We start from the raw sequence: 17,682 nt of genomic DNA on the forward strand, positions 1-17,682 counted from the left end.
CTGGGCGACAGAGCAAGACTCCATCTCAAAATAAATAAATAAATAAATAAAATAAATATATATATATGTATTATTCTGAAGCAACATGCAGACATGATATGATTTCATCTGAAATATTTTAATGTATATCTCAAAAAATAAGGACTCTTCAAGAAACATCAGGCCTTGTACTGATGAAAAATGTTCTCTAGGCCAGACGTGGTGGCTCATGTCTGTAATCCCAGCATTTTGGGAGGCTGAGGTGGGTATATCATGAGGTCAGGAGTTCAAGACCAGCCTGGCCAACAGCGTGAAACCCTGTATCTACTAAAAATACAAAACTTAGCTGGGCATGGTGGCAGTCATCTGTAATCCCAGTTACTCGGGGGACTGAGGCAGAAAATTGCTTGAACCCGGGAGGCAGAGGTTGCAATGAGCCGAGATCGCGCCACTGCACTCCAGCCTGGATGACAAAGCGAGACTCCGTCTCAAAAAAAAAAAAAAAAAGGATATTTTCTAAGCTGGTTGTTTATTGTGTAGGAGTCACCATCTGTCCTCAGAGCTGGTCAGTGGACAGGACAATTGGTCCTGTGCTAGGCACAATAATTCAGCTCCAGCCAGACCCTGCAGTCTCTCACTCTCTCTTTTTAAACACTTTAATTTTATTTATTCATATTTTATCTCATTTATTTATTCGTTTTTTTGAGACACTGTCTCGCTCTGTTGCCCAGGCTGGAATGCAGTGATACGATCTTGGCTCACTGCAACCTCCGCCTCCTGGGTTCAAGCGATTCTCCCACCTCAGCCTCCCGAGTAGCTGGGATTACAGGGACTTGCCACCACCACAAAGCTAATTTTTGTACTTTCAGTAGAGACGGGTTTTCATCATGTTGGCCAGGCTGGTCTCAATCTTATCTTAAGTGATCTGCCCGTCTCGGCCACCTCACAAGGTTATTTTAATTTATTTTTTTAATTTCTATTTTATTTTATATAGAGATGGTGTCTCATTTTGTCACCCAGGCTGGTCTCGAACTTCTGGCTTCAAGCAAGCCTCCCACCTCGGCCTCCCAGACTCTAGAGTTTCTAATCAGAAGACCATCATGGAAGAATAGGGGAGGGGTCCCAGGGTGCTCTGGGCTCGGAACCTCGTCTTAGCCTCTTTATCTTAAACCTTGGTCTAAGACTTTCTTTGACTTTCCCGCTGAGTCCAGATCACACAAGCCCTGAATCTCCTTTGTAGCATTTAGAAGACTGTGTGACTACATAGTCGATCTGTGCCTGTATACCTACCATCTTGCCCTCAAGAGTTCAGTGCCTTAAAGGCGAGAGTCCTGTCTTGTTCGCATATTATCCCAAGCACCTACCACAGCTTGTAGCACATAGTAGGTGCTCACATCAGCCTTGTGAAATGAACCAGGGAAGTCAGGGGACCTGGATTCATTCACTGGATGTTTACTGAGCACCTACTCTGTGCTAGCCACTGTACTAGATGCAAGGGAGACAGCAGTTGTAGAAAAGGAGGGGAAAATCTTTACCTTCTCAGAGCTTACATTCTACTGGAAGTCAATGAATGGGCAAGGAGATGGATGGACATATGCTATGGTACCAAGCCTTTGCTCCACTCTCACCTTGCTGGATGACCTGGGGTACCTCACTTCACCTCAGTGAGCCTCAGGGTTCCCTTTTTATCAAGTGGAGAAGTAGGATGAGACAGTCTCCTTAGAATTGAAGGCATTCCCAGAGGATCTTCAGGGGCTTCTCAAACCTTGAAGCATCTTGCACCCAACATCAAAGCTTTAACTGCACGAGGACCCTGTTTGTTGCTTGGACTTGAGCCCAGGGTTGTGTGGGCCAGAAACCTGATGCTAGTGTTTTGGGAAAAGCATTGGCTCTGATGATTGCCAAGCCCCACCCCAGCGCAGATAATCGGGGACCCGTGTTTCTGCATCATCTTTCCCTGTTGGTGAACAGGGACCTCGTAGGCACTTGATACTGAGTTCTGGCTGAATCAGAACTTCTAAGGTCCCTGCCTAGGAGCTGGGGTGTCTCTAGCCCTGGACTGTGAACTCCTGTCTGTCCTTGTTATTCTCGCCAGAACCTGAGGCTCAATGGAAAATAAATGGCAGGAGTCAGAAATATGAAGGTTGGTGTATGGGGAAGGGGTTTGCCCCAGGAGCTCCAGCATCCCTTGGAGGACCAAGAAGCAATGAAGTGGGGTGGTTTTTGTCTGAGCTTATGCAGGAGCCTTTTTTTCTTTTTTTTTTTTGAGACGGAGTTTCGCTCTTGTGGCCCAGGCTGGAGTGCAATGGCGTGATCTCAGCTCACTGCAACCTCTGCCTCCCAGGTTCAAGCAATTCTCCTGCCTCAGCCTCCCGAGTAACTGGGATTACAGGCATGTGCCACCACGCCTGGCTAATTTTGTATTTTTAGTAGAGACAGGGTTTCTCCATGTTGGTCAAGCTGGTCTCGAACCCCTGACCTCAGGTGATCCAGCCACCTTGGCCTCCCAAAGTGTTGGGATTACAGGTGTGAGCCACCGTGCCTAGCCGGAGCTCTTCTTTCTTTTCACAGTCAACCTCACTCCTGCACAGCCACGATCCTCACTCACTAGCTGGGTATCCCAGTGTTACAGAGAAAATGTCACCAAAACGCTGGATATTGGGGTTCTGGAGTCAGGCTGGACTTGCCTCCAATCTCAGCCCTACTGTGTGGAGCAGCAATGGAACCTTCCTGTGCTGCTGGTAGGACAACCAATTTGCAGACCAGTTTGGCAGTTTCTTGTAACATCCCCTTATCATGTGACCCAGCAATTCCGCTCATAGGGATCTACCCAAGAGAAATGAAAACTTAGACCCACACAAAAACTTACATACAAATGCTTATAACAGCATTATTCATAATAGCCCCAGACTGAAAGCAAGCCAAATGCCCATCGACTGAAGAATGGATGTAGACATCTGTGGTCCATCCATGCAACAGGATATTACTTGTCTATAAAAAGGGATAAATCACCAGTGGACATTACAACATGGACAAACCTCAAAAGCCTTATATCACATGAAAAAAGCCAGCCATGAAGGGCACATGTTGTAGGATTCCATTTAGATGGAATGTCCAGAAAAAGGCACATCTGTGGAGTCAGAAAGCAGACTGTTGGTTGCCTAGGGCTGTGGGCAGGAAGGAAGATTGACCACAAACAGGCAACAGGAACCTTTTGGGGGTGGTAAAAATGTTCTAAAACTGGCTTGTGATGATGGTTGCCCAAATCTGTATATTTACTCATCAAACTATACACTTACAGTGAGTAAATTCTATGGTGTGTGAATTATACCTCAGTAAAGCTGCTAAAACATGCAAAAGAAAACCAGAAACAGCCCTTGCTCCTTCCTAGCTATGCGGCCTGGGACAATCAGCTCCACTTCTTTGAGCCTCAGATTATTTATCTGTAAGATGGGAATGTAGTAAGGGAACCTCTGAATAAGCATATAGGGAGAATTTACGTAACAGAAGTGCATGGAAAACCCTTAGCTGGGAGCCTGGCACCTGGACAGGGCTCTCAGTCATGGGGGCTGTTGGTGTCATTTTCATGGATCCAAAGAGACTATGGCCACAGAGCTCCTCCATGCTGATGGCTGGTGGTGGCTTTGTTCACTGGGCATTTCCAGTGCTCAGCATTCACTATGCACTGTGCACATTCTCTGAGCATCACAGAGAAGCAAACAAAACAGAGCCCTTCTGCAGGTGTTCAGCACCCTTTGGGGAATCAGAGGAGAGGACGGGTGGTTGCAACCCAGCGTGATGGACACACGGGGCTGGGGGAGCCCAGGGAGGACACCCTGACTAGACTGGGTATGGGAGGGGCTCAACAGAGGCTGCTACCCTTGTGTCCTCCAGTCTTCGAAGGACATTTACTTCCGTGAACTCTGGTGAGGCTGATTCTGGTACAGGCCAGGGCAAGAAGGGCTTTCAAAGAGAAAAGGTCCCCAGCAGTGTGACTTGAGGGTTTTTCTGAGCCTATTCCACTTTTTTCATTTCACAGCTGGGGAAACTGAGGGCCAGAAATGGAGGTAGGAACTGGCTAAGGTCTCTGGTGGAAGTGGGATTTGAACGCTGCTGACTTTGAAGCCTGTGTTAGTTTGGGTCCTCCAAGAAGCAGGCACCAAGACAGTATTGGACCAGCAGAGATTTACTGGGGACACACCTGTGCAGGTTAAGGGAGGGGCAGGAGCAGACAGGGAGAGCCTTCAGACCGCCATGCAGGGAGGAAGAGGAAGAAGGAAGGAAGGTCAGGCAGAAGGAGTCTGAGACACAGCACAGCTCTAAGAACATTTGGCCAGGTCAGTTGGAAGTCTCCAGTGGACTGCTGACTGTTGGAGGAGTTCCTTGTCTCGCAGGAATGAGTGGCACTAGTACTCCGACATGCTAGGTCCTGGCTGGGAGCAGCCTAAGGGAAGCATGGCTTCGATGCAAATGTGGTGATAGATCCAGGGGATGCCTTCTGAAGTTAATCCGCTCTGCTCCCCTCAGCAAGGTCTTCTGAAGGAGATCTGAGTGGTGCATTTCCGTGGCCACCACAAAACCCAAGTTCCTGTGACCTCCACCTCCCGGTGTGTTCTGATGAGAAAAGCTATTTGTTTCAGGACAGCAGCAAGGTTTTGAGCTGGAAATGGAAACACTTAAATAAATAATCATAGGGACAACTTCCCAGGTATCCACTTGTTAATGTATCATCTCTGTGCTGAGCCCTTCAAATACGTGATTCTATTTAATCCTCACAGCAACACAATGGGATGGGTGTTATTCTAGTCCCCATTTTATAGATGAGGAAACTGAGGCTCAGAGAAACCCTCAAGTCACACTGCTGGGGACCTGTGAAACTACTGAGTGGCATTCTAACTCCTGCACATGGATACATAGTGGCCTGGAGTTAGGATGTGTTTTAGTCAAGACTCCTAGACGCCAGTTAGAGAAAACCAGATTCAAGCTGACTTAAGCACTGGCCCACATGAACTGAAAACTCCAGGAGCAGTAGCTTCAGGCATGGATGGATCCAGGGACTTGAATGACGGGGACCTGCACTCTTTCCATCTCTTTGCTCTGTCTTCCTGTCTTTTGACGCCATTCTCAGGCATAGTCGCTTCCATCTTCAGACTTCTGCCCTTACCACTACTCTCCAGACAGAACGAGGCATCTCTTTCCCAGTCATTCAAATGGAAACCTAATAATTGAGTCTCATTGGTTCTGCCAGAGTCAGGAGTCAGTCCTGCACTGAACACTGTGGCTGGAACAGTGGGACAGGTTGATTGACCAGGCCTGGGTCAGGTGGGCATTCCTGGAGTCCCAGGGTGGAGAGTGGGTGGGGTCTACCTCGCCTCCCATATGGACTGGGGGTAGGGAGGATGGTAACCTCAGAAAATTGGGGTTCTGAGACCAGAAAAACGGGAGATAGAGTCTGGGCAGGATGGGACACAGATGCTGGGGACCTAGTGGGAAGGGTGGAGGAGCTCCTGGGTGTGGTCTGCTGGTGTCTGAGCCCCTCTACACAATGGGGTAAGCAGAAGTCTTGCAAGCCTGACCCTCCCTCCACTTCCAGCGTCTACTGGGACTATGCCATGACCATCCGCTTGGAGGAGATTGTCTACCTGCACTGCCACCAGCAAGGTAGGGACTGTGGGGACAGGAAGGGGGCTGTGTGTTCCTCTTGGATCCCCTGCCTGTCTCCACCCCTGCCTATGCATTAGCATTGTATGACAGTGATATGGTGGACACCCCATATTACCTGTGCAACCTTGGGCAAGGGACCTCGCCTCTCTGTGCCTCAGTTTCCCCATCTGTGACATGGGAATTACAACAGGACCCTCTCATGGGGTAGTTGTGAAGATGAAATGATGGATGTTAAGGGCTCAGCATGAAATCCACCTACGGCTATGGCATTAGTTGCTGACACTAAGCACTGATAATGCTTAGATGACTCTGCCATCGACCAGCTGTGTGACCTTGGGGGAAGTTACTTAACCTCTCTGAGCTTTGGTTTCATCATTTGTAACATAGGCAATAATAGATAGGACTCTTAGGGATATTGTATTTCAATAAGACAGTGCCTCTAACATGGCTGTGCTTGTACTCAGTAAGTGCTCAATACATGCTAGCCAGAGCCAGCTACTGCCCCGAGACAGGGGAAGTTGAAGGCTTCCATACAAAAATAGGTCAGGTAGATTTGTAAAGGATTCCTGAGGAGCATAGGGTGCTAGGGGGCATCTTTTTCTTTTGGTGGTTAATGTCAGGAAGGTCAACTTGGTTCTTCTTGACTTTGTCCTGTAGTCCCGTCAGAGGTGGATGGTAGGTGAAATGAGAGAGACTCAGGGGAGGTAAAAACTGCTCCTGACCTTTGCCCAGGCCTTTCCCAGAGCCTCAGAGCAGGATCCCTGGGTCTGGCTTGGCACCCCTGGGGGATGTGTTTGCAGGAAGGGGCTGTCCCCGTGCCTCATAGTGACTTCCCACTGGGTCTTCTCTGGCTGCTGGTGGCGGCAGTGGACAGCGGTGGGACAGTGGTATTGGTCAGCCAGGACGGGATCCAGAGGCCGCCCTTCCGCTTCCCCAAGGGTGGGCACCTCCTGCAGTTCCTCTCATGCCTGGAGAATGGGCTGCTCCCGCATGGGCAGTTGGACCCGCCCCTGTGGTCCCAGCGGGGTAAGGTGAGTGATCATGGGGACCCAGGGAGGCTGGGGTGGAGACTGGTCACAGAGGGTGGTTGTTTTTGCCTGTGTGCCCTTATGTGACTCTGTGGCCTCATGCGCTCCCCACTGATACCTTCAGCCTAAGCACGTTGTGGGGACAGGTGTGTCCCAAGGATCTTGCTTTGGGACATGTTCTTGCAGGGCAAAGTGTTTCCTAAACTGCGCAAGCGAAGCCCTCAGGGTTCTGCCGAGTCCACATCTTCAGACAAAGACGATGACGAGGCCACGGATTATGTGTTCAGGATCATCTACCCTGGCATGCAGTCGGAATTCGGTGAGCTGCTCTGTCCCGGGCCCCAGGGAGTCACCTGCTAACTGATGCTGAAAATGATTCCAGGTGTTTGAAGCTAGAAGATGACAGGTCTGGATTCTGGGGCTAACAGGAGGATCTGGAAACAAAGTTGGTTTCTTGGTAGCCTCAGTTTCCCCCCAAATAAGAACAATAACCACCCTCTACTTGTCTAATAAAGACATTAGGAGAGGTGGCCTGGGGTAATGGCAGTGGCATAGGTGCTGGAATCCTGGCTGAATTTGGGCAAGTCATCTCAGCCCTCTGTGCCTCAGTTTCCTCATCTGTAAAATGGACATGTTCATAGCACCAGTTACATAAGTCATTCTGGGGATTAAACGAGGCAAGGCGGCCGGGTATGGTGGCTCACACCCATAATCCTGGCACTTTGGGAGGCCGAAATTTGGGAGGGAGCACTTTGGATTGCCCGAGCCCAGGAGTTTAAGACCAGCCTGGGCAACATGGCGAAACCCTGTCTCTACAAGAAATACAAAAATTAGCCAGGTGTGGTGGCGTGCATCTGTGGTCCCAGCTATTTTGGAGACTGAGGTGGGAGGATCACCTGAGCCTGGGGAGGTCGAGGCTGCAATAAGCCGTGGTTGTGTCATTGCACTCCAGCCTGGACAACAAAGTGAGGCCCTGTCTCAAAATAAATGAAAATTAAAATATTTTTAAAATGAGATAAGGCATTTCACACATATACGAAACACTCAAATGTTGTTGTTGTTAATATTCTACTTCCCCTTATTATAAAGAGTCAATGAGATGATGAAATATTCATTGTAGAGCCCATGGAGTAAGGCCTTGCACACAGTAGGCCCTCAGTAAGTTGTAGTCAAACTTGACACCAACAGAGGCGAAGCACATGAGATGATGGTGAATGGCAAGCAGGTTGCACGGTGCCTTCGTGACACAGATGCGTAGCAAATGGAAGTTCTTACTGCTAAGAGCGTCATCATTGCGGGGCTATTGGGAGGATTCAGTGAATTAAGATTTGAAAAGTACTTAGAAGAGGGCCTGGCATTTATGAAGCATGGTATGGGTGTCTGTTAAACAAATCAGTATTGAGCGGTAGGCTCTTTCTGTTCACTTCATTTTATTTAACATGCAGCGGCCCTGATGTTCCCATCCGAGGATAATGGCTCTGAGCCTCCCTTTGCTGAAGCAGCCACGTGCTGGGCAGTGAGAGGCTCTTTTGAGAGCAGATGTCCTCCTGGACAAGGCTGGAATCCCTTAAGCGCTACAGTGTCCTGAAGTGTTCATGACCATGTCTGTTCCTGCCCTGGACCAGGGCCTCCCAGCTACTCCATGGAACCAGGCACTCAAAATCCTGACCAGACACCAAGGCTCTTGTGAGCCCCAAGACTGTAAAGGCTCCATGTATGAGGGTGAAATCCCCTGGGATGCTGATCCAGCTTCTGTCCTGTTGCCTGAGAACTTGGGCTTCCCACCCCTGTGAAGACCAACATTCATTAAGAGTTCCACTCGAGAGCCAGTTATCAGAGAGGGCTAGATCCCCTGTAGTTGCCTTCCCAGGAAACTCCACAGCTTCTCATCCAACAGGCAATGTGCACACTCCCGCTGGGAGCTAGGCAGAGTGCTGGGTGTTTAGTTTATTTGGAGATTCTCCATGTCATCCTCCTGTGGCTTGATGAAGGCCAGTGGAACAGACACTGGCTGTGCTCACCCACAACCTCAGCATTTCCCATTCTGTGCATGCTGTTCAGCTACCAGCCGCAGCTCTCTGTCTCAGTATCTCTTTGCCTGGGGATTTTCTCTGACCACAAGAGTCCCTTCTGGCCAGGGATGGGGCATATTGGAAGCATCAGAGAACCAGTACCTCCCTGGAGCAGCCCTCAGCTCATGGCTGATAGGAGTTAGTGTATCAATGTCCCAGCTCCCTCTCCCTTTGTGAGGCAAACTCTGACATACATGTTCTGCACAGACTCCTAGAACTTCTATGGGAGATGAAGCGTAGTTACCTCTATTGGTAACTTGCTTGGCGACTAACCCTTTACTCCCTCCCCTTTTCTTCCTTTGTCTCAGTTTGCCCCTCCCTTACTGATGTGCCTTTGGAACTTGCACTTGGATCCTTGTCTGCCCTTGAGGAAATACCCAACTAATTCAGTTTATCTAGAATTGGACATCTGAGCCTTAGCGTTACTGTCATTTGGGATGGAAAAATTCTTTGTTGTAGGAGGTGGTCCTGTGCATTGTGGAATGTTGAGCACCCACTGGATGCCAAGTAGCAAACTTACTTTGCTCTAAGTTGTGACAACCAGATATGTCTCTAGGCATTGCCAGGTATCCTCTGAAGGGTGGCAAAATTGCCCCTGGTTGAGAACCATTGGTTTAGAGAAAAGAATGCATCACTGTATTCAGCTCTGCCACTGCAGTGTGGTTAAGTGACCTGTCCTCTGCAGACCTCACTTCCTTCTCTGTAGAGTGGGGTAACAGCACTCCCCACCAGCATCATATTCTGAGGAATCAGCAAGATCATTCCTAAAACACCTGGTGACCTGACCTGGGGCCTGACGCTTGGCAGATGCTCAGTAAGCAATAGCAGGTATCATGTCTTGAGTGCCACTGTGTGCCAGGCCCACTTCTGTCCGTTGTCCCGCTTATCTTAATTCATTCCATCCTCACCATAGCCCTCCCAGGTTGTCATCACCATCCCCCATTTTGCAAGGAGGAAAGTGATTCCCAGAAGGGTTAAGCGACCAGTCCAGGATCACATAGCTAATTCTTGTCATGGCTGGGATTTGAACGCAGGAGGTCTCGCTCCAGAGCCTGTGCCTCTAACTACCACTCCATGCACATCGTTTTGACTGGCAGGGGGCAGGCATTGTGGTTTCACTGCCTTCATTCTCAAGGTCAGCTTCAACCCACATGGAAATGGCAACCTCATTCTTGGTTGATTTTCTGGGGCTTGAGCCTCACAGGCTTAACAAAAACAGTCATCTTACAGTTTCCATCTGTGACGGGTTTCTGTCTGTGAGAGGTATGAAGTTCTTTCTGAAAGAGGGCCTAAATCAGAAGTCAACAAACCCCTTTTCATGGGCCAAATTTGGCCCACTCACCTGTTTTTGTAAATAAAGATTATACATAATCTCGCTCTGTTGCCCAGGCTGGAGTACAGTGGTGCAATCATGGCTCACTGCAGCCTCGACTTCCTGGGCTCAGTTGATCCTCTCACCTCAGCCTCCTGGGTAGCTGGAATCACAGGCACAAGCCACCATACCCGGCTACTTTTTTTTTGATTTTTTGTAGAGATGGGGTTTTGCCATGTTGCCCAGGCTGGGCTTGGAACTCCTGGGCTCAAGCAACTCATCCGCCTCGGGCTCCCAAAGTCCTGGGATTGCAGGAGTGAGCCACCTCCCAGCCCCTTGATTGTGTTTCTGTTGGATAGTGCTGGTCTAGCGTGGGGTTTCTCAGCCTCAGCACTGTTGACATTTAGGGTTGAATAATTCCTTGTGTGGGGATTGCCTTGTGTACGATGTTGAGCAGCATCCCTGACCTCCAGCTACTAGACAACAGTAGCACCTAATTAATCCTCAAGGCGTGAAAACCCAAAGTGTCTCCAAACATCGACAGGATTGCCCAGGTTGAGAACAGATGGTGTGGAGAGAAGTGCCTATGAGAAACCAGCTGAGGTAGAAAGAGTAGGATGACAGTCAAGTCCTCGGGCCAGGCACAGTGGCTCATGCCTGTAATTCCAGCACTTTGGGACGCTGAGGTGGGAGGATGGCTTGAGCCCAGGAATTCGAGACCAGCCTGGGCAACATGGCGAAACTCCATCTCTACAAAAAATTTTAAGAACATTAGCTGGCCTTGCTGGCACGTGCCTCTAGTCCCAGCTACTCAGGAGACTGAGGATGGAAGATCACTTCAGCCTGGGAGATCAGGGCTGCAGTAAGCCACGTTTGTGCCACTGTACATCAGCCTGGATGACAAAACAAGACCCTGCCTCACAAAAAAAAAAGGTCAAATCCCCTGAGTTGGGGTCTTGGCTCCTCTGCTTATTAGCTGGGTGGTCTTGGGCGTGTTGCTTAAACTCTCCGTGACTCAGTTTTCCAATCTGTAAAAGGGGATAATGATAGTACTGTACTCAGTAGGGACAGCTGTTGTTAGGGGAAAGAGGAGAGGGACTTCAGTCAAAAAGACTAGATATGTCTGCTACTGCCTGGCAGGGCTTTGGGTGATTAAGTTGTGCCATCATTCTGAGCCTCAGTTTCTTCTTCTGCAAAGTGGAAGAGGGAGGATGCATCCCTCACAGGATCGTGAAGGACAATAACTGGTTTCTTTAGGTTTGCTCAGGTTGCAAACTGCCTAGTCTGACACTCAGCACATAGTAGGCACGATATAAAAATCAACATTCTTTCTTCTAATTGAACACAGTATATGTGGGAGCTGTGTGGAGCCAGGGAGAGGGAGGTTTGGAGCCCCCAGAAACTGACTCTTCCAGCTGTCTCAGTGTCCTGAGGTGGCTCCGAACCCCCACCTCACTGGTTCTTTCTGTTTTGTATCTCAAGTTGCCCCCGACCTCTTGGGCAGCACTTCCTCCATCTCTGTGGGCCCTGCCTGGATGATGGTTCCTGCAGGCCAGTCCATGCTGGTGGTGGCCAGAGGGAGTCAGTGGGAGCGAGCCAGATGGGACACTACTCTCCCCACGCCGAGCCTGAAGGAGCAGCCCCCCAGTAATGTCCGGGATCTCCCCTTCCCCGGGGGCTGGGTGCCAGCCACCTCTGCCATGTTGTCATTTGAGTCCTGGTCCCAAGGGAGATGGAGGCAGGAAGGGAGATGGAGGCAGAGAGATTGATGCCCTCCTGCTGTCTAGCCTCCACCCTATGGAAGGCAGCTTGCAGTGTTGTAGGTTCAGTAGCAAAGGGATCAATTGGTGTTATCTGTGTGGATGCGAGTGTGAGAGGCTGAGATGGAGGAAGGCACAGTTGCACGCTTGGGCTAAACTGGTCAGTGCACCCCTGAGATTGGCTAAGAACTGGGGCTATTTTTCTAGAACATTTTACAGGGGCTTACTGGTCTTTCTTGGCTAGCTCATGGGTGAGTCTACATGGGGAAGAATAGTGTAACAAGGCACATTTGGTGGCTGCGAGAACTACATCATATAGGCAGCTTCCTCTTCTGTCAGTGGGTAGGGGCTGACCTGGTCAGCTACGGAGTTCTGATGGCAAGAGGACCAGTTCCACAACTCTCCCTTATCTTGGGGCCCAAGGGAAGAGTCAGGGTATTACCAGCTGTCCTGTGGGGAACATGACATATGGGAGAAAAAGTGTGCCACTCTCTTCACTTCCTACAACAGGGATTAGAAAACTAAGACTTGGCCGGGCGCGGTGGCTCAAGCCTGTAATCCCAGCACTTTGGGAGGCCGAGACAGGCGGATCACGAGGTCAGGAGATTGAGACCATCCTGGCTAACACAGTGAAACCCCGTCTCGACTAAAAAATACAAAAAAAACTAGCCGGGCGAGGTGGTGGGCGCCTGTAGTCCCAGCTACTCGGGAGGCTGAGGCAGGAGAATGGTGTAAACCCGGGAGGCGGAGCTTGCAGTGAGCTGAGATCCGGCCAGTGCACTCCAGCCTGGGCGACAGAGTGAGACTCCGTCTCAGAAAAAAATAAAAATAAAAACAAAAAAAAAAAGAAAACTAAGACTCATGAGCTAAATTCAGCCCCATTCTGTACCAGCCTATGAGCTAAGAATGGTTTTTCAATTTTTAAATGATCCAAAAAAGCCAAAAGGAGAGTAATATTTTGTGACATGAAAATGATATGACATTCACATTTCACTATTTGTAAATAAAGTTTTATTTATTTTATTAGAATGTGCGCATGCTTCTTTTTTAACATTTTGTTTATGGCTACTTTTGGACTACAACAACAGAGTCAAGTGCTTATGACAGAGACCAAATGGCTTGCAAACGCTAAAATATTTACTAGCTGTCTTTTTGCAGGAAAAGTTTATGGATCCCTGTTTTAAGGAAAGTAAAGCTTTTGCATCTGTCTAGGAGTACCAAGAGGCCAGGAAATTGACTATAGAAATTGTAATGCATATGTCCCCAGTATGTTTGTTATGTGGCTTTGTAGACACTGCAGTTTTTACGAAGCTGAGAAAGAAAAATAAAGGAAGCTATAAGTGCTGTATCCTGAGAATGACTGGTCAGGAATCACCAGTGTCCACAAGTTGGGAAATCAGAGTCTGTCGAATGCACTTGCTGTATCAAAATTGCTTTAGAAATAGAGATTTGAGAGCTCTGTCTCCAGGATTTAGTTGAGTAGGCCAGAGTGTGAGGCAGTCATATTGCTTTTTAACAAGCCTCCCGCATTATTTTAGGGAGTCGCTAATATATTTAAGACCCACTTGGTGGAGCAGCTTTAGCCTCAGAACCATGGACAGCGCAGGTGCCCTCTTCATCAGCAGGGGCTTCACTGGGTCTCTGGCAGTTGGGTGCCCTGCCTCATCTGTTGAGTCAGGCTCCCTTCCATCTCACCCGTGAGTCCTGTCTCTTCTCCAGAATCACCCAGCAGGCTCCCCTCCCCTCCTGCAGCATCCTGTTAGTATGACTAAGTGACAACATGGTGAGGTTTGGCTTCCTGCTCTGGGATTGGGCCTGTGTTCTTGGCTCTTGGCTCTCTGTGTCCTCTTCTTCTCTCTTTGGCTGTCATCAGCTCTGCCCATCTCTCAGGGCCACCATATTTTGGTTGTGGCTTTCATTGGATCAGGCAGACTCAAGGATGTTCGGGGCTGCTGTTTCCTACTGTCACCTTCAGGGTCTTTTCCTGTCTCTGTGCTGGCTGGGGCGGGTGAACTGCTTGCTCTGGGGTGAGATTTCTGTGACCCACACAGGCTTAACCAGGGTGATTCTTCTGCCCCTCCTTCTATCCACCACAGTGCCCCAGGATCTCATGGATGTCTCCGTGAGCAACCTCCCATCCCTGTGGCAGCCCAGTCCCCGGAAGTCCTCCTGTTCCTCCTGTTCACAGAGTGGCTCGGCTGATGGTGGCTCAACCAATGGCTGCAACCACGAGAGGTATGAGGAGCCTGAGCTGCAGGTGGAGGGAGCTGAAGGATGTACCAGAGATCTGTAGATGCCCATATCTTACCCTGCACTGAATTCAGAATGAACATAACCTGTGGACTCAGGCAGATACAGGTTAAATCCTGGCCATGAAATCCTAGCTGTTAGAGGGTCACTTGTATTAGTCAGGATAAACAAGGTTATGGTGCAGTAACAAATAGTCCTAAAATCTCAGTGGCTTTTTTATAACAAAAGTTTATTTATCATGCATGCTGTGTTTCTATCATGGGTCATCTGGTGCTATTTTTCCCACACTAAAGGGCCTGGGTGATGGAGCAGCTACCATCTTGAATGTTGCCAGTCACAGTGACAGGGAAAGGTAACTGCAGAGGTTGGAACCCACAATTAAAAAGGCTCTGCCCAAAAGCAGCACATGTCATATCCACTCACAGCCCATTGGCCCCATCCACAAGGGGACAGCAAGTGCAGCTCTACCATACACCTAGAAGGCAGAATAATCCCAGAACTATAATTTAATGACAACCACATCTCAGTTTGCGCCTCCACACAGTGGAAATTCCAGTTCTTGCTTTATATGGCTGTGGTAAGGACCAGCTCAGGTAGTGGTTTAAAGTGGCCAGAATGTGGCACCTGCACATGGTACTGTTCAGTAAATGACACTTCCTGTTTTGTTGTATAAAGTTAAATCTCAACTCATCTCCTGTTTGCCCATAGTTTTGTCTCTTTGAAACTATTCAGCCAGTTCATGAGACTGGTTTTGTTTTCACCTGGTCCGACCTGGCCTGGCCTGAGAGAATGGAACCCTTTTGTCCTTGCGGGGCTTCTGTCCCAGTGGATGGTCCAGTCATCAGCCATAGGATGTAAGGGGTGGGAGTCGGCATCAAATTTTTGAAGTCATCCAACCCCCTGGTTCCTCAGGGTGTGGTCTGTGAACCAACATCAGCACCTGGGCAAATTCTGAGTCTCTCATCCCAAACTTCCTGAATCAGAACCTGTATTTAACACAGTTTCAAGACCATGTGTATACTTTAAAGTTTGAGAAGTGCTAATATTACTGGAGATTCTTTTTTTTTTTTTTTTTTTTTTTGAGACAGAGTCTCTCTCTGTTGCCCAGACTAGAGTGCAATGGGGTGATCTCGGCTCACTGCAACCTCCACCTCCCATGTTTAAGCAATTCTCCTGACTTAGCCTCCCGAGTAGCTGGGACTACAGGCATGCACCACCATTCCTGGCTAATTTTTGTGTTTTTAGTAGAGATGGGGTTTCACTATGTTGTCCAGGCTGGTCTCGAACTTCTGACCTCAAGTGATCTGCCTGCCTCGGCCTCCCAAAGTGCTGGGATTACAGGCGTGAGCCACTGCACCCGGCCTGGAGATTCTCTTATTGTGCATCAGAATCACCTGGGCTAGGTGGCAAGACATACCAGTTCCTGGACTACTTCCTAGAGGTCCTGACTGAGTAGGTATGTGCGGGACCCAGGAATCCACATGTTGGAGAAACTCCAAGTAACTCTTGGGCTGATGGTCCATGGACCAGTGAGAAAGGCTGCTATAACCCATTGCCCCCTCTCCTGTTGTAGCATCTGCTTACACACCTTGAGTGATGGAGAACTCACTACCTTGCAGAAAGCGAAGTCTACAGTGGGAAAGCTGTTGATGCGATCCTATTCTCACGTAACCTGAGCAAGTCTGAGCCTCGCCAACCTGAGGGCACAAAGGGGGACTCTTTCCTGCTTAATGTTCCTACCTGTCTCCATATGCCTAAGTGGAGGACTTCAGCTATGCTCCTCCTGCCCTGCCCCAGTCTACCTGTTTTTCTGGATGTCTCCTAGGATGTCCTGAGAACAAATATGCAGATATTCTTCCATTCTATCGTCTACGAGAGTGTACAACACTCCCTTCAGTGTCCTGGATTTCTCCAACAATGCTAGAATCTGACTCCTCTCATCTCTTTTAGCCAAAAAATTCCCAAAAATTCCCACACAAAGAGAAGCTTTGAGACGTCACCTACTTAGCAATCAACCAGATTCCGAATCCCAATTTGGTTCAGCTTGATTCAACTGGATCACTTTAGAAATCAGAATGCTTTCTGCAAGGGATAGAAACCCACTTCAAACTGGTTCAAGTAAAAAAGGAAATGTGTTGGCATAACTGAGAAGTTCAGAGACACAGTGGCTTCAGGCATGGCTGGATACAGATGATTGAAATAGGAATCTCTGTTTCTTCAGCTCTTGGCTGTGCTTGCCTCTATGATGGTTCCATCCTCAGACAGGCGCTTCCTATGCAGTGGCAAAGATGGCTCCCAGCAGCCACTGCCCGATATCCCACTGGCTTAGAAACCCAAGCAGAAAAGTGTCTGTTACCTAGTAATTCCAACAAAAGTCCCAGGGCTAATTCTCACTGGCTCAGGTCGGGTCACATGACCATCTCTGCCCCGATCACTATGACTCCAACCTGAGTCCTGTAGTGGGCAGAGTCATCCCCATGCAAACCACACAGACAGAGAGTTGTGGAGAGTGTGATTTCTCAGGGGAATATTGGGATTGGTAGCAGAAGAGGCAATAATGCTGTACAAGTGGAGATAATAGCAGCCCTCCCTACTAAAATCCCTGACTGGTTGATTTGAATCTGCCCTCTAGAGATAACACATAGTTACCCTCTCCAGAAAATCTGGGCTGTGTTTGGATCTGTTCTAAGCATCTCCCTCTTTCTCCACCTGCAGGGCTCCCCTGAAACTTCTCTGTGACAATATGAAGTACCAGATCCTCTCCAGAGCCTTCTATGGATGTACGTATAGGGCTTCATTGCCAGTGTGTCTCCGTGGAGCAGCTATTGGTGCCTGCTGTATGCCAGCAACATCAAGAGATACTGGCTCTGGAATTTGGACCTCTCCTCCTCTATTCCCTAAATGTCTGGTTTTAGTAACGTTACATGAACCTCTCTGAGCCTCAGTTTCCTTGTCTACTGATGGGAGAAATTTTATCCCTGGGTCCTGACAGTAGGGTCCCCTGGGGGCAGAGATTTGGTTTAATCACCACTGCATTTCCAGGTGCTGCAGCGGAGGACTTGTTTTCAGGATTGAGTGAGGACCACGTAGAAAGCCCCTAGCGCCTAGTATTGTATGCTGTAGGTGCTCAGTGAATGTCAGTTTCCTTCTCTCATGAGCAGAAGCTGCAGAACGAGTAAGGTGACCTTATCCCTCCCCCAAAACTTAAATATTAAATTCATAATACTTGTGTTCTGATTATTTCCATTTAACAGATGAAGACACTAAGGCACAGAGAGGCAAAATGACTTGTCTAAGGTCACACAGCTAACAAGCAGCAGAGCTTGGACTCAGACCCTGGCCTGTCTGACTCCAAAAGCTTTGTGTTTTCCTCTCTGCTGTCTTTTCTTTCTTTCTTTTTTTTTTTGAGACAGAGTCTCGCTCGGTTGCCCAGACTGGAGCGCAGTGGCGTGATCTTGGCTCACTGCAGCCTCCGCCTCCCAGGTTCACGCCATTCTCCCACCTCAGCCTCCTGAGTAGCCGGGATTACAGGTGCCCGCCACCACACCTGGCTAATTTTATGTATTTTTAGTAGAGATGGGGTTTCACTGTGTTAGCCAGGATGGTCTCGATCTCCT

General features: G+C 48.8%; 1 protein-coding gene across 1 annotated transcript in view; it reads left to right on the forward strand.

Moving 5' to 3' along the window:
- SGSM1 (small G protein signaling modulator 1) overlaps positions 1 to 17,682 on the forward strand; it is a 127,155-nt gene that overhangs the window by 54,332 nt on the left and 55,141 nt on the right. Inside the window, exons 9-14 of the mRNA XM_011956722.1 lie at positions 5,573 to 5,640; positions 6,511 to 6,674; positions 6,858 to 6,990; positions 11,538 to 11,702; positions 13,912 to 14,050; positions 16,781 to 16,845. Coding sequence (XP_011812112.1) covers positions 5,573 to 5,640; positions 6,511 to 6,674; positions 6,858 to 6,990; positions 11,538 to 11,702; positions 13,912 to 14,050; positions 16,781 to 16,845 — 734 coding nt within the window. The remainder of the gene's footprint in view (positions 1 to 5,572; positions 5,641 to 6,510; positions 6,675 to 6,857; positions 6,991 to 11,537; positions 11,703 to 13,911; positions 14,051 to 16,780; positions 16,846 to 17,682) is intronic.

This window comes from Colobus angolensis, unplaced genomic scaffold (assembly GCF_000951035.1).
Source record: "Colobus angolensis palliatus isolate OR3802 unplaced genomic scaffold, Cang.pa_1.0 Scaffold423, whole genome shotgun sequence".
Taxonomy (NCBI): domain Eukaryota; kingdom Metazoa; phylum Chordata; class Mammalia; order Primates; family Cercopithecidae; genus Colobus; species Colobus angolensis.